At 54.6% G+C, this 16,829-nt stretch overlaps 1 protein-coding gene across 1 annotated transcript; it reads left to right on the forward strand.

The window, feature by feature from the left end:
• The first annotated feature begins 4,295 nt into the window (after nucleotides 1–4,295).
• On the forward strand, nucleotides 4,296–12,752 carry LOC142986129 (uncharacterized). The gene is made up of 2 exons (XM_076134408.1): nucleotides 4,296–6,212; nucleotides 6,460–12,752. The coding sequence occupies exons 1-2, from the start codon at nucleotides 4,296–4,298 to the stop codon at nucleotides 12,571–12,573; spliced, it is 8,031 nt and encodes a 2,676-aa protein (XP_075990523.1). The 3' UTR covers nucleotides 12,574–12,752.
• Nucleotides 12,753–16,829: the final 4,077 nt, after the last annotated feature.

Here is a 16,829-nt window from a genome sequence, read left to right on the forward strand (position 1 = left end):
GGTGTCATCCGCGTATCCGATGACTTCCGCGCCGGGGGGAACTGGCCCGCGGAGGAGCCAGTCGTATCCGATGTTCCACAGGGTCGGACCAAGAACCGACCCCTGTGGAACACCGCACGTCATTCGCCGCGCGTACCGTCGGCCATCACGGCCCTCCCAAACTATTTCTCTGTCCTGGAGGTACGCCCCCAACAGCTTCCGGAGATAGGGGGGCACCCCATGGTACCGGAGTGCCTCCATTATGGTCTCGAACGGAATGCTGTTGAAGGCATTCGCTACATCTAGCGATACCCCCAGGACGACATCTCCAGCCGCAACCGCTCCTTTGCTTGACTCCTTCAGGGCTGTTAAGGCGTCTAGGGTTGACCGCCCTGCCCTAAATCCGTACTGGGCCTCCGAAAGCTGGGGCCCAACTGTCTCTAAGTGCTGGACGAGACGAGATGCGATGATCTTCTCCAGTAACTTGCCCGTCTCGTCCAGCAAAACAATCGGCCTATACGCCGAGGGGGAGTCAGGTGGTCGATCTCCCCCTTTCGGGAGCAGGCACAAGCGTCCGACTTTCCACTGTTTCGGGAACTCTCCTCTGCTGATGCATGCGTTGAAGAGTCCCCGAAGCTGCTCTCCCAAGTGTTTGAGGGCGAGTGCCAATACTCTTCCTGGAACGCCGTCAGGCCCCGGAGCCGTTTTCCTGCCGCGAAGGCGGTCCATGGCCAGCTCCATCTCTCCCTCTGAAATTGAGGGGGGAGCCTCTTCCTCTGTGGGCTCCGGAGTAGGAGGAGCCATCACCGGGGGCGTGTGTCCCGGCGAATTGGGGAACAGTTCGCCCACCACCCTGCCGAGAAACCTAACCTTTTTTTTTTTTTTTTTTTTTTTTTTTTTTTTTTTGCGTCAGGAAAATGCATTACTGCATGTCCCGCCCCAGGGAGGAAAGCGGGGGTCTGTCGGGCTCTCCCGCCGGCAAGGCGTTCCGGCTAACATGGGCATACCGACTAAAAACCTGACGGTGTTCCTTCTACAGTCACCATAACGTGGCCAGGACGCGGTACCTCCAATCGGATACTCCGCGTCCCAGCCGGTGACGGCCCGCTTTGGATGCGGGCCCTACTTCGAGCGGGGGCGGACTTGAGGATTGTCCCCCCCTAGCTCTCCACTTCACGGGGGTGCGCCAGGAACACACAGCGCACTCCCCACCTCTCGGACCTGTTCCCTGTCCAGGCGACGGAGCGTTCCGCCTCCGCCGCCCACAGGTCCGCGTCACGGGGGCCGGAGATCATCCCGGCGCCTACGACGCCCAGTGCGTCTTGCGCGGGAAGGGAGGGGAGCGTTGATTTCCCGCTCCCGTTCCGCCGCCTCTTTGAGGGAAATGACCTCTTCACAGAATGAGGCGACGGCCGACCACGCTGCCTCGCTCCCGACCATGGACAGAACCACAGCCGAGAGCGAGAGGTCGCTCCCGACCACCCCGGTCAATTGACGGCGCTGCGACGACCACGCCTGGCAGTGTGCCAGCGTATGCAGCGCCGTATCGGGGCAGTCACCACAATGATGGCACCTGGGCGTCTGCTCGCGGCCTATGCGACACAGGTACTTGCCGAAACAACCATGTCCGGTCAAGACCTGTGTCAGCCGATATGTGAGCGCGCCGTGCCCTCTCTCCAGCCACTCCGTGACCGCCGGCCGCACGGCCTCGATAGTTACGAGGCCGGCGCTGGGGTCTTCCAGTCGTCGCTTCCACGCCGCCAGGACATCTTGGCGGAGCTCTGCTCTCCGCGCCTCGATTTCTTGAGGCGCTGGCAGTGAGCCTCCGCCTCGGGCCTCCTCGCGCCATGTATAGAGTGACGCGAGGGCCCCCGCGTCCAAGTCCCACGGCGGCGTTCCGGCCAGTAGGCACGCCACTTCAAAGGAGATCGTGCGGTAGCCTCTCACGGCCCTGACGGCCATCACCCGCTGCGGACGTCGCAGGGCGGCGATGTTTTTGGCCGACAGGGCATTGGCCCAGATAGGAGAGCCATATAGGGCCATTGACCGCACGATCCCGGCGTACAGCCGTCGGCAGGTGTTGTTTGGCCCCCCGAGGTTTGGCAGCAGGCGAGATAGTGCGCCCGCCGCACCTACGAGTTTGGAGAAACCTAACCTAACCTAACCTAACCTAACCTAACCTAACCTAACCTAACCTAACCAGTACTCACTAAATAGTGACACGGCACACATATAGCTCCGCGTTAAAAATTCCTTATTCGGGAAATCCGTGAGCTAGGCGTGTAAAAAGTGTTGTCAGTGATAGTTAAGTGTACAATTCACCTCATCCATTGTGGGCAAAGTGATCCTCCATCAGGTTTGGGAGTTATTAACCCTCAAACTTGGCAGAGGATAGCCACCAAACGGCTTCAACTACCACCAAGCCACAAACAACATCACATCAAGCCCTACATCCTCTACCTGCCGGTACCACCAACATCAAAATCGGCGAAGGATTCAGGAAGTTATTAACATCCAAACTTTCAAAAACCACGCGGTCTCCACCACGTGCTACACAAAGGTTAAGTACTAGCCACATTACATACTTAGGTTAAGTACTAGCCAACACACCACGTGTTTCCACAAGCGGTGACATCAACATCACCTGTCACAACTGTCAACTGTCATCTGTCAGTTGTGTCAGTGTCAACCCCAACCAGCTGTCAACAGTGTCAAGCTGTCAACAGTGTCAAAGCTGTCATCAGTGTCACAACTGTCACCAGCGACACCTCAGTCACCACCCACCCACCATCACCACCAGGAGACCGAGGACAGGGCTCCTCACCATCATCAACCAACATCAGGAGAGATCCAGAGCCAGAGCTACACCATCATCAAGGTACTGCTCGAGGATCCCATCCTTAAAAATTCCACCACCACACCCACATACTATCCAACAAACACCAACTAAAAGGGTATCCTCAACCCCCAACCCCCACACCCCCCACCACTCCTCAACAAACCTCTCCCCCTCCGGGCCCAAATTCTAACCCGAGGTACTCAGACCACATGTGTCTGGGCTCCTCATAATCAGGAAGTCTTCCCCCATCTTCAGACTTCAACTGATTCCGGACCCCCCCCTCCAAACCCCCCCTACCACCTACCCCACCCCCCTCACCCTAAAACCCAAAACCTCTACCAATCGTCTCCACACGAGACCTCCCCCCCCCCTCCCCCCTCAAAAATTTTACCTCACCCCCCCTGGGTCTAACTTCTGAACCAAGGGACCTAGACCCCTAGTGTTTGGGCTCCCCTTCATCAGGAGACCAAGCCCCATCCTTTGGCCCCAACAGTTTCCAGTTTCCCCCCCCACCCCCCCGAACCACTTACCTCACCCCCCTCACCATAAAATCCAAAACCCCCACCAATCGTCTCCACACGAGACCTCCCCCCCCCCCCCTCCCCCCTCAAAAATTTTACCTCACCCCCCCTGGGCCTAACTCCTGAACCGAGGGACCTAGACCCCCCGTGTTTGGGCTCCTCTTCATCAGGAAACCAAGCCCCATCCTTTGGCTCCAACAGTTTCCAGTTTCCCCCCCCTCACCCTTGAGTGACCTACCTCACCCCCCTCACCCTTAAATCCAAAACCCCCACCAATCGTCTCCACACGAGACCTCCCCCCCCCTCCCCCCTCAAAAATTTACCTCACCCCCCCTGTGTCTAACTTCTGAACCAAGGGTCCTAGACCCCCCGAGTTTGGGCTCCCCTTCTTCAGGAAGTCAAGCTCTATCTTTTGACTCCAACAGATTTTAGATACCTCCCACCCCCTCCCCAAAAAACCCAAAAAACCTCCCAACTCCTAACCGAGGGATTTAAACCCCCCGTGTTTGGATTCCCTTAACTCAGGAAGCCGAGCTCTATCCTCAGGCCTCTTCAGTTTCCCCCTCCTACCCAAACCAACACCCCTCCTAAAGGCCAAACCTGAACTAAGGTCCTAACATCACCTTCTTCTTGGGTTATTGATACAGGATTCCAAAGACCACCTCTTTGGTTCCTTAGATATCCTAACATCCAACCCTCTTAGACCTTAGTTTCCACCGCCGCCCCCTTCCCCCAATCCCATAACCCCCACCCCCCGAAGTTCCCACCCTTATTCCCTCCCTTAGCCAAACAACCCCTTTTACCTTTTTTCCCCCTCGGGCATACCTCGCAACAGGAGATCTATACCCGAGGAAGGAACAAACCTATCAGACAACACAAAGTCAGACCATCGACAACACGCCACCTGCGTACTCCTCTACTGACTAAATAAAACCAACATCAACTACAAACACAATATGTCTTCGACATCAAAATCGGCCAACACATACGTCGTCAAGGACGTCAAAGAAAAGGCCAACCCACCCAAGACCAAAAAGGGCCCAAGCTCCCAAAAGGCAGCACCCACATCAGCCGCCCCCAAAACCTACACTCGCTCACTGAGGGAGAAGGTGCTTGCCAAAAGCGCTCAGGCTGTCTCCGTGAGCTCAATGTCTCATGAAGAGAGCGAGACACTAGAGGCAGTCATCGAGAGAGTGGAAGCCCTACACCCATTAGAGACACAGATGGGACCACAAGAGAAGGTCGAGATGTGGAAACAAGGAGAAGAAGACCTACCACCAAGACCCATACAGTCGGAAGACGAAGAGGGTTCTATGGTCTCCGCATCCGACTCCATTCTCTCAGACGTCTCCAAACTAAGCGGGCACCTGCGATCCGGCAGAAAAAGCCTCCTCCTCACCACCTGCAGAGGCACCGGCATCGAGATGGACGCCGCCAACAAAGCAGCCAACACCATGCTGTTAAAAGGGAAGGAAGCCTTAGAGCAGGCTGGTAACATGAAGAAGGAGTGCAAACTTATAGCACTGGACTCCCTTCAATCCCTATATGAGACAGTGCTCTCACTATCTGACTCCAGGTCAAGACACAAATACAACCTGGAGAAAGAGAGATCGCGCCACGCACAAGAGCTGGTGCGCATCGAGAGGGCCCACAGCAGGGAGATTACCAAGCTTACCGAGGCACTGCTCCAAACCCGACAACAGGTGGAGGACACTCACAAGGAGGCAAAAGACATAAGGCAGTGGCTAGAGTTCGAAACAGTCGAACCGCACAGACACATTGCCGAACTGTCCAAAGCCACCAAGGAGCTGGACTCAAAATTCAACAAACTGACTGACACAGTACAAACGTACTGTAAAAACGACACCACTGGCGCCCAGCTGGAGCCCCTCAGCAGCAAGCTTCGAGGCATAGAAGCTAACATGAAACAAGTCCAAGAACAGCTGGACGAGCTGAGGAGGGCCACAAACAAAATCGAGGAGAAAACCTCGACAGTCGGCCAAACACTGCTACAACATCTAAGCAGGGAACCAACACAGGCACCACCAAATCACCCACAACTTGAGGAGGAACTCAAGTCCCTCTCCAATAAACTAGAGGACTTGTCAACAAAAATCACCCTCGCCCACAACACTCCTATAGCACCACCAAGAGTGGAAATCGGCGAACACCTCAAGCCGATCACCGAGAGGCTGAAATCAGTGTCCTCGGACCTCAAGACCCTCAAGGAGCAAAAGGAGAAGGAGGCACCACCACCCAGCATCAGCCTAGGAGCAGAGATGGCACTGGCGGAGATGATGAAGACACAGGCAAGCGCAAAACCTACATACGCGCAAGCCGCAGCTAAAAAGCCACCAACCCCACCAAGGAGGCCAAACCACAGTCTCATAATCTCGTCAGCTGACAAAACCCACACCAGCGAGACAATAGTCAAGACACTTCGCTCGGTAATCTGCCCTAAAACCACTGGAGCAAGAGTGGACAGGGTGAAAAAAGTAAAAAACCAAAAGGTTATTTTGACCTGCAACAACAAGGAGGATCTGGCTAAAATAAAGTCGAAGATCGACAAAAGCCAAACACTTAAGTCGGAGGAAGCCAGGACCAACAACCCCCTCGTCATCATCAGGGATGTCATGGCCTACCACACAGACTCCGAACTAGTGGAGCACATCCTGGCTCAAAATCGCCAGATTCTCGAGGGAGTCGAGGTAAAGGAGCGCATCATCAAGGTGCGCTACAGGAAGAGGGCCCGAAACGCCCTGGAGTGCCACCCAGTGCTGGAAGTCTCCCCCCCCCTTCACAAAAACATCTTAGAGGCGGGAAAACTCTACATTGACCTCCAAAGGAGACCAGTGGCTGACCAGTCCCCTTTGGTACAGTGTACCAAATGCCTGGGATTCGGGCACACAAAAACACTGTGCCAGGAAAAGGAGGGGCACTGCAGCTACTGCGGCCTTAACCACACATGGGATGCGTGCCCAGCCAAGAAAGAGGGCAAACCTCCTTCCTGCAGAAACTGCACCCGCACCAACAAATCAGCAGACCACCAGCAAAAACTTGACACTGCACACATAGCCTTCAGCAGTGAATGCGCAGAAAGGGTTAAATGGGACGCCATAGCGCGCTCCAAAATATCCTACCTTTGCTAAGGTGGCCCCAACCTCACCCACTCCATCAGTGGACACATCCACTAAAATCAAAATCATCCAAGCCAACCTCCAACGGTCACAACTGGCAACTGCCGAGCTGCTACAAGTGGCACAGGATCGGGGAATCTCGATAGCCCTAGTACAGGAACCCTACGTAGGTAGTACAGGCATCCTAAAACAACACCCAGGCACAAGAGTCATCCAGTGCACCCTGAACCGCAGAAAACCAAACAAAGCAGCAGTCATCGTCTTCGGCGACAACCTGGAGGTTATTCATGACCCCCAACTAGTCACTGAGACGGAAGCGGCAGTTTTGATCGTGGCAGGAACACTCAAGCTTGGAATAATCTCACTATATTATGAGGGAGACCAAGAAATTGAGCCCTACATCAACCGCACCAAAAGCCTTATAGGCAAACTTAAAACAACACACAACATCGTCGCGGGAGATGTCAACGCCTGGAGTCACTGGTGGGGAAGCTCTTCTGAAGACCCAAGAGGAGCAGCCTACAGTTCATTCCTTGACCAGATGGACCTACACATCCTGAACACAGGAGACACACCAACCTTCGAAACCAACAGGAGAGGCAGACTCTACACCAGCATAGTCGACGTGACAGCCTGTAGCCAGCCACTCCTAGGCAAAATAGAAGATTGGAGAGTCAATAGAAGTCTCACAACTTCAGACCACAACGCCATCACCTTCACACTGCGAGTAGAGGGGACCCTTAAACCCTTAACCCCTCAAACAACTCGCATCTACAACACCAAGAAGGCAAATTGGTCAGACTTCACACTCCAACTCAAAACCAGCCTGGCGGAGAAAAACATCACTCCACAAACAATTGAAGGCATCATCACACCATCATCTCTTGAGTCCATACTGGAATCCTACATCACAACCATCAAAGACACTTGTGATAAAACAATACCAAAAGTAGGATCCAACAAAAGGAACCCAACACCACCGTGGTGGACACAGTCTCTGGGACAACTTAAACAAGAAGTCCTCAGGAAAAAGAGACGCATCCGCAACGCGGCACCCATCAGGCGACAGCACGTCATCGACGAGTACCAGTGCGCCAAAAACATCTACAAAACCAAAGCCGAAGAGGCACAAACTTCCAGTTGGAAGGAATTCTGTAAGTCACAGGAGAAAGAGAGCATGTGGGACGGCATCTACAGAGTCATCAGGAAAACCGCGAGGCGTCAGGACGACACCCTCCTCCGGAACACCGAAGGAGAAACACTCAGCCCGGAAGACTCCGCGGAACTCCTTGGTAAAACATTCTACCCAGATGACACCACAAACACCGACTCCCCATACCACACTCAACTCCGAGCAATCACCAGCAGCAACCAACACCGGGAAACCTCCCACAACATACCAGATGATCCGCCATTCACAATGGCGGAACTGGACACTGTGCTTTCTACACTAAACCCAAAGAAAGCCCCTGGTCCAGATGGCCTCACAGCCGACATCTGCACAGCAGCCATCACATGCGGTAAGGAACTGTTCTTGGCGATAGCAAACAAGTGCTTGTCGCTAGAATACTTCCCAATCCCGTGGAAAAAGGCCCACGTAATCATCCTTAGGAAACCCGGCAAGGAAGACTACACCCACCCAAAGTCCTACAGACCCATAGGCCTCCTAGCAGTTTTCGGCAAAATTGTCGAGAAACTCATGATAAGGAGAACCCTATGGCACATCCAACCAACACTCAACAACAACCAGTATGGTTTCATGCCCGGGCGCGGGACAGAGGACGCCCTCTACAACCTAGTGGATCACATCAGAGAGGAAATCAAGCAAAAGAAGATAGTACTCCTAATCTCACTGGACATAGAAGGGGCGTTCGACAACGCGTGGTGGCCAGCACTTAAACACCAACTGGGAAGGAAGAAGTGCCCAAACAACATATACAACATGATCGGCTCTTATCTACAAGACCGAAAAATCACAGTCAACTATGCTAGGGCAACCTACACAAAAGGCACCACCAAGGGATGTGTCCAAGGCTCCATCGGAGGACCCACATTCTGGAACATCATCCTGGACTCGCTACTCCACCAACTCACCAGCGAGGGTACCTACTGCCAAGCATTTGCTGACGACGTGGTCCTACTATTCTCAGACCACTCCTCAACCACCATCCAACATCAAGCAAACCAAACCCTGCAATCAGTAGTGGAATGGGGTCAACAAAACAAACTTCACTTCGCCGCGCACAAGACCAGCGCCATGGTTCTAACCAAGAAGCTCAAGTTTGACCCCCCCCAAATCTACATGTCAGGTAAGGCCATCAGCTTAGTGGAAGAGGTCAAAATTCTAGGTCTCACCATCAACCGCCCCCTAACCTTCACCACACATGTAGCCGCCACTTGTAAAAAAGCGGCGGACATCTACAAACAACTAGCGTGTGCAGCAAAGGTAACCTGGGGCCTCAACAGCGAGATCATCAGGACCATCTACATCGCGGTCATAGAGCCGATCATCCTGTACGCCTCAAGCGTATGGGCTCCGGCAACTGAGCTCAACAAGGTACAAGATACCCTCAACTCCATCCAAAGAGGCTTTGCCCTCAAAATCTGCAAGGCCTACAGGACAGTGTCACTGACATCAGCCCTCGCCCTAACAGGAATCCTACCTATAGATCTTAGGATCCAAGAGGCAGCCAGCTTCTACAAAACCAAAAAGGGTCTTAGCCAAGACTACATACCACCGGGAAAGGAGCTGGAACATGGGACCGGCAATCTTCGCCCACTCCACCCATCCAAACTTCCACCAATTAAGTTTGAGCTCCTGGAGGACATGGAACCCCACACCATCACCACCCACCAAATCACCGGCCCTCAAATCTACACCGACGGCAGCAAAATTGAGGGAAAAACCGGAGCAGCCCTAACATGGTGGGAAAAAGGTAAAGAAACCCATAACTCCATTTTCAGTCTTGGCTGCTTCTGCACCGTGTTCCAGGCCGAACTATTCGCCCTTCACAAGGCAATAGAAATGGCAAATACCAGCAAGGAGCCAGTGGTGAACGTCCTGAGCGACTCCAGATCATCACTGGAGCTGCTACAATCATCAACCACCACCAGCACCCTAGCTACCACCATCAAACAACACATAGCAGAGGCAACAGCCGAAGGGAGAGCAATCAGGCTCTTCTGGCTAAGGGCCCATGCTGGCACTCCAGGTAACGAGAGAGCAGACGAGCTAGCAAAGCTAGGAGCTCTGTCCAAAAACCAACATACACAACCAGTGGATTATGACAAAGTCCCACTGTCCTTCGCCAGGAGGAAAATCCGAGAGGAATCCGTCCGGAAATGGCAGGACAGATACAACTCATCAACCACAGGAGCTACCACAAAAAGGTTTCTTCCAGAGGTCAACACAGCCTACCGGTTCAACAGGGAAACACCAATAACACCAATCCACGTGCAAGCCTTCACAGGCCACGGCGGCATAGCGGAGTACCTACACCGGTTTAAACTAAAATCGAGCCCAGACTGCGAATGCGAAGAGGGAGCAATAGAGACAGTATGGCATATCATACTAGAATGTCCACGCTTCCTAGCACATCGCACTGAGCTCGAGATTAAACTCGGCATCAAATTAACATCTACAAACCTCCCATCACTTCTTCACCAGAAGGAAACAGGAAGACCCTTTTTGGACTACATCGAGAAGATCTTCAAGGTAGCCCACAGGAGGAACAGTAGTGAGGAAGGAGGCGCATCGTCGCACCCCACACTAAACTCTCAACCACCACCACTACAGGTCACGGAGTTACCACCAACCTCCAACCTTCAAACTAATTTAACAACATCCATAACCAAACTGCTGAGAGAGGGACAACCGGGAGCCCCCGGCCTGAGAACCAGGAATGTGGTACTCTTCATGAACACCAATTATGAGCGTCTGGGGATAGGCTTCTGCTACTCCTCAGGCCCCAACAGAGTCGCCATATCACCTGGGGTAGCCCTACAACTAAAAGGCAGCACCACTAAAACTACCATCAAAAGGAAAAGGTTCGACGCCCTAGGAGAACTGGAAGTCGCGGGTCTACACACAAGAGTAGCCCGCACCAACAACAAAACCATCCTGCTATTCGACAGAATAGCAGACATCACCCAGTTCACCCAAGCGTGTCAGCTGCTACTAACAATAGCTCAAACCAGTGACCCAACCACCAACACACCGCGCATCATCAGCGTGGACTCGATGGTCATTGGCTTTGACAGAGGACAGGCAGCGGAGTACCTTGGCTGTGTAGAGGCCTCCAAACACCACGAGGTCGTGGTCTACGAAGGTAGGGGACAAAACCTCAACTTTCTCAAGACCAACACACAGCAATCTGCACCAACACCTCCATCACCACAACAACCAACAGCTTCATCTCCAGAGCTCAGCGGCTCGGAGATACTTCAGCAGAAGCTGGAAAAGAGCTTAGCAGCAACAAAACCCTCCATCAAAACAACAACTCCCATACCAACCTACCTTAAATTCCTCCCAGCAACACTGGGAGCAGCCCTCTATAGAGCACCACAGGCCCTCCGCCAAAAATTACTCCCAGGAAGACCTTCTATCTCGTCTTACAACAACACTAATCAAAACCCCCATCATCCCATTCCACAACCAATCAACCAATCAACAGCCCCCACCAACATCAGGACCAGGGCACAAATGGGACAAATCCAGGCGCCAAGACTCATAAAGGTCGTCAACAAAGTGGACCACATGGTCAACTCCTTCATCGAGTATGTGGCCATCCTTCAAGCCACAAAAACCCTCAAAACAGCAGCTTGCAAAAAAATACTGGAACTACCCCAGTACAAAAGCGAGCAGCTGGTGAAGGACATGCTCGAGGAACATGAGGCCACCATCTACAATAATGACACCCACCAAGTCATACAAGGAGTCCCTATGACCCAACACATGGCAGCATACAACGCCACAGCGGGCATAGTCTTCTTAGACGAAATTGAGTCTAGGCAAGGCACAACATCCTACCAAACCCCACCCGAGGACCCCATCGTGGTAACAACCAAAGATACAAAGATCTGGCTCGAGGATAGGATCCTGGAGAAAGCCAGCTCTTTAACACAGGAGGATCCATACAACAACTGGGAACTACCAACCATCACTTGGGTCAACGGAGTTCCAGGGTGCGGTAAAACCACCTGGATCATCAACAATTTCAACCATCAAACAGACATCATCACCACCACAACAACAGAGTCAAAAAATGAGTTGAGGGAGAGGATTAGTCAACGGCAAGGAGCAGAGGCAGCGGAGAGGATTCGCACAATGGCCTCCATTCTCGCGAATGGAGTAAAGGACCAGGACCGGAGCAGTTGCAGCCGCATCATAGTTGATGAGGCTCTAATGAACCACTTCGGCTCAATCATCATGGTCGTGCGCCAACTCAAAGCCACCCAATTACTACTCATCGGGGACATCAACCAACTTCCCTACATCGACCGTGACAACCTCTTCAAACTACATTACTACAGACCATATCATCTAACACCTATCACAAAGGAGCTGCTGTGCACACACAGGTGTCCTGTAGACGTGGCATACGCCATGCAGGAAATCTACACAGGTGTGTACTCCTCAAGTAAGGTCATAAAGTCCTTACACATCTCCAGCTTCAGAGGAGCAGAGATCCCCAAAGACCAACCAAATACTCTCTACCTAACAAACACTCAGGTAGAGAAGGAAACCCTAAAACACCAGGGATATGGTAAGGGTGAGGGATCAAAAGTCCTAACTGTCCATGAGGCTCAAGGACTACAGCAGCCATCTGTCATCATGGTGAGGATGTCTACAAGAGACATTAAAATCTACCAGAGTGTCCCACATGCAGTGGTGGCGCTCTCAAGGCACACCAAATCACTCGTATACTACACCGACGGGGCAGACGACGCACTCAGTACTCTCATGAAGAAAGCCATCCGGCAGACTCCTACCGAGATTACTGAGTACAACACCAAAATGGCCATCTTAAACAGGGATAATAATATCATCTCCCAGTTAATTAACAAAATTGGACCACATCAACAAACAAATCAATAAATTAAGGGGGAACCAAGAACCCCCAAAATCACTACAAAGTGCAGTCCACCAGCACTGTCAGTAGAGGATAAACACTACAAATATTTCAATCTCTTCAACAAAATAAATCAAAAAAAGGCATGGACCACGCGTCCATGGTGTTTCATTTATTTCCCAAAAAAAAAAAAAAAAAAAAAAACCTAACCTAACCTAACCTAACCTAACCTAACCTAACCTAACCTAACCTAACCTAACCTAACCTAACCTAACCTAACCTAACCTAACCTAACCTTTATTTTTTTTTTTTTTTTTTTTTTATTTTTTTTTTTAACTCGGTTAATGCATGAAATTGCATCCCCAGCGCCCGGGGGAGCGCTGGGGTATGTGGGGCTCTCCGAACCAGAAGGGCTAGGCCTACCCACTAAACCACCGAGGTGTTGCTTCCTCCTCCGCATAATGTCGAGGCTGCGGGATCGCTTAAAGCACGCAACCGCAGCCCCGACGCGGCTGTCCAATCATGGACCCGTCCACAGTGTGGGACGACACCGCAACACACTGGTGCCGTCCCTCCACATGCCCCCTCGTGCAATGGCCAGAAAACTCCCCCGAGTTCGCCGGCCGAAGAGGGCCTTCGGAGGCCGGGACAGACTACGCGCAGATGCGCAGTATGTCCCGGCCTCCGGTATAATCCGCACCGGCCACCGAGCCCGGAGGTGGCAGACTGCCCTCTCCCGGACCAGGCGGCCCAACGACTACTCCTGCCTCTACTACTCCTCTACTACTGCGGCGGGGGGAGGAGGTGTGCATACCTCCTTCTTCTTACACCCCGCCTCCGCTGGCGGCGCGGGTCGGAGGAAGACGCCTCACGATCCCGCTCCGCGGCCTCCTTCTGCGAAATGACTGACTCGCAGAAGGTGGCCACCGCCCTCCAGGACCCCTCGCTATTCAGCATCGAGCTGATCACGTTAGTTAGCGAGAGGTCCCCCTCCACGAACGCCGACATAGCGTGCCTCTGCGGCCCCCAGGCCGCGCACTCAACCAGTGTGTGGTGCGCTGTATCTTGCTGCGCACCACATTCGTGGCAGGCCGGAGTTGGCTCCCGACCCGCAATCTGGTGCAGGTACTTACCGAAACAGCCGTGTCCGGTAAGTACCTGCACCAGCCGGAAGGACAGAACCCCCCACTTTCTTCCCAGCCATCTCGACAGGTGTGGCTGTATCGCTTCTACTGTGTCGCGGCCTGCTACTGGGGACCGCAACTGCTCATTCCACTTCTCGATTAGGTCGGTATGCGCCTCTGACCTGATCCTACGCACCTCGTCAAATTCTGGGCGTTCGCCTCGATGTCGCGCCTCTGTTTTGCAGGCATACACCCGCGCCAAGACCCCCGCCTGAAGCTCCCAGGGAGGGTCGCCCGCCAACAGGGTAGCCGCCGTCCAAGATATGGTACGGTACCCCCTTATCGCTCTCACCGCTATCACCCTCTGGGGTCTCCTCAACAATACTAAGTTTTTAGCGGTGAGAGCGTCCGCCCACACGGGGGCACCGTACAGCGCCATGCTCCGGACAATTCCTGTGTAAAGGCGCCGGCAGGCCGAGCCCGGGCCCCCCAGGTTTGGTAGCAGCCGGCCTAGAGCGGCCGCTGCGGCAATCAGCTTCGGGGCCATTTGTGTAAAGTGGGCCCCGAAGTTCCACCGTCCGTCCAAGGTGAGGCCCAGATACTTGAGTTGGGCCCTCACCGGCACCTCCACTCCCTGGACAACTATGCGCGCGTCCGGGGGAGGTCCCCTCCGCGGTCCGTGAAATAGGAGGGCCTCCGTCTTCGTTAAGGAGACCCTTAGGCCCAAGAGCGCGAGCCGGTCCACCACCAGTGACACGGCGATTGTGGCCAGTCGCGCCGCCTCCTCATAGGTCCCGCCCCGGGCAGCGACGAAGGTGTCGTCCGCGTATCCGATGACTTCCGCGCCGGGGGGAACTGGCCCGCGGAGGAGCCAGTCGTATCCGATGTTCCACAGGGTCGGACCCAAAACCGACCCCTGTGGAACACCGCACGTCATTTTCCGCGCATAAAGTCGGCCATCTCGGCCCTCCCAGACAATTTCTCTGTCCTGGAGGTACGCCCCCAACAGCTTCCGGAGATAGGGGGGCACCCCATGGTACCGGAGTGCCTCCATGATAGTCTCAAACGGAATGCTGTTGAAGGCATTCGCCACATCCAGCGATACCCCCAGGACTACGTCTCCAGCCGCAACCGCTCCTTTACTCAGCTCTTTAAGGGCTGTTAGGGCGTCTAGAGTGGACCGCCCTGCCCTAAATCCGTACTGGGCCTCCGAGAGTTGGGGCCCAACCACATCCAAGTGCTGGACGAGACGAGATGCGATGATCTTCTCCAGTAACTTGCCCGTCTCGTCCAGCAAAACAATCGGCCTGTATGCCGAGGGGGAATCAGGGGACCGATCTCCCCCTTTCGGGAGCAAGCACAACCGCCCGACCTTCCACTGCTTCGGGAACTCTCCCCTGCTGATACATGCGTTGAAGAGTCCCCGAAGCTGTTCTTCCAGATGTTTTGACGCTACCGCCAGCACTCGTCCCGGGACGCCGTCAGGCCCCGGAGCCGTTTTCCTGCCACGAAGGCGGTCCAGGGCCAGCTCCATCTCTCCCTCGGAGATAAGGGGGGGAGCCTCTTCCTCTGCGGGCTCTAGAGTAGGAGGAGCCATCACCGGGGGCGTGTGTCCCGGCGAATCGGGGAACAGTTCGCCCACTACCCTGCCGAGGAGATCCGGCTGTAGGGTTTCCGTTAACGGGGCGCCAAGATTGCGTAATTTTTTCCGAGCCGCTCGATAGGGACGCCCCCACGGGTCCCTGTCTAGGTCCGCCAGGATCTCCTCAAAGGCGGCCGATTTGGCTTGGCTTATGGCCAGTTGTAGGGCTCGCTTAGCAGCTCCGTACTGCTCCCGCAGGTCCGTCAGTTCAACATCGGCTCCCTCCCGGCCCGGAGCCCGCCGGTTCCGTGCTTGACAACGGGCGTGTGTTCTACGGGCTCTGTTGGCCGCTATCCGTAGCTCGGCTATTTCTGGGGTCCACCAGTAGACGGACTTGCGTGCTGGTCGGCGCCGCGCCCTCGGCATGGACGAATCGCACACTTCTGCAAGGATGGTCTGCATCCGGCCGGTCAACTCCTCCGTGTCGGCTCCCTCCTCCGGCCTGGGGGCGAACCATCGGTGAACGATGGCCGCCTCCTCCGCCAGCTCCTTGTCGAGCCGGCCCAAGTTCCACCTGGGGAAGGTGCTGACGGGCCGCTGCCCACTCGCTGCACTTCCCGAGGGAGGGGAGACCACAAATCTGATGTACAAGTGGTCAGATAGGGTCTCAACATCCTCCTCCACCCTCCATCCGACCACCCTGCGCGCGACTGCAGGAGTGGCAAAGGAGAGGTCCACAATAGACCCCCCGTTGTGCCGCACGCAGGTGTGGACTGTCCCCAAGTTAAGCAGGGACAGCCCGGAGAGGAGTCCCCATACCTGGACCGCCTCCCCCCTCCCGTCCGTGACGGGGCAGCCCCACGCCCGGGACTTCGCGTTGAAGTCACCGAGGACTAAGATAGACCCCGGCGACCTGCGAGATACTGCCGCCCTGACAGAGTCCAGGAACGTCTCGAGCTCTGCCAGGGAGCGGTTGGGGGAGAAGTACACCCCAACAATGGTGTACTCCCGCCAGCTGACCACGACATAACCTGGCCCCCTTTCGACAATAATAAGAGGCGGGCCAGCATCCATCCGGACCACCACCGCCACCGAACCGTCGAGGTCCCCGGCCCAGTTAGAATGGGGGGGGACGAAATAAGGCTCGCAAGCCACCGCCACCTGCACCTGCCACTGCGCGAGGGATTGAAGGAAAAGATCTTGTGCCCTCGCACAGTGGTTAAGATTCGCCTGAAGGAAGCTAGCATGTCGACTACAATCCATTATTATTCTGACATGCTAGCCTCCCTTTCTGCCCTCACTGGTCGAATCGGGGCGGTGGGAGCTCTCCACGCCCCCACGCCCGACTTTCCTTTTACCGTGGGGGGAGCACAAAGCCTCCCCCCCATTAAATGTCCGGCCGGCTTTCCGGCCGCAGCGCAAACGCCGCACCGCATGGTTGCGGATTTGCAGGCCGCAGTTTTATGGCCCTCCTCGCCGCACCGGAAGCATAATTTGCTGCGGTCGACGGAAGAGGGACATGTCGGCCTTGTGTGGCTTAATGTGATGATGCGCGCCCGCCGCCCGTCAACAACAC

This window comes from Anticarsia gemmatalis, chromosome 2 (assembly GCF_050436995.1).
Source record: "Anticarsia gemmatalis isolate Benzon Research Colony breed Stoneville strain chromosome 2, ilAntGemm2 primary, whole genome shotgun sequence".
Lineage (NCBI taxonomy): Eukaryota > Metazoa > Arthropoda > Insecta > Lepidoptera > Erebidae > Anticarsia > Anticarsia gemmatalis.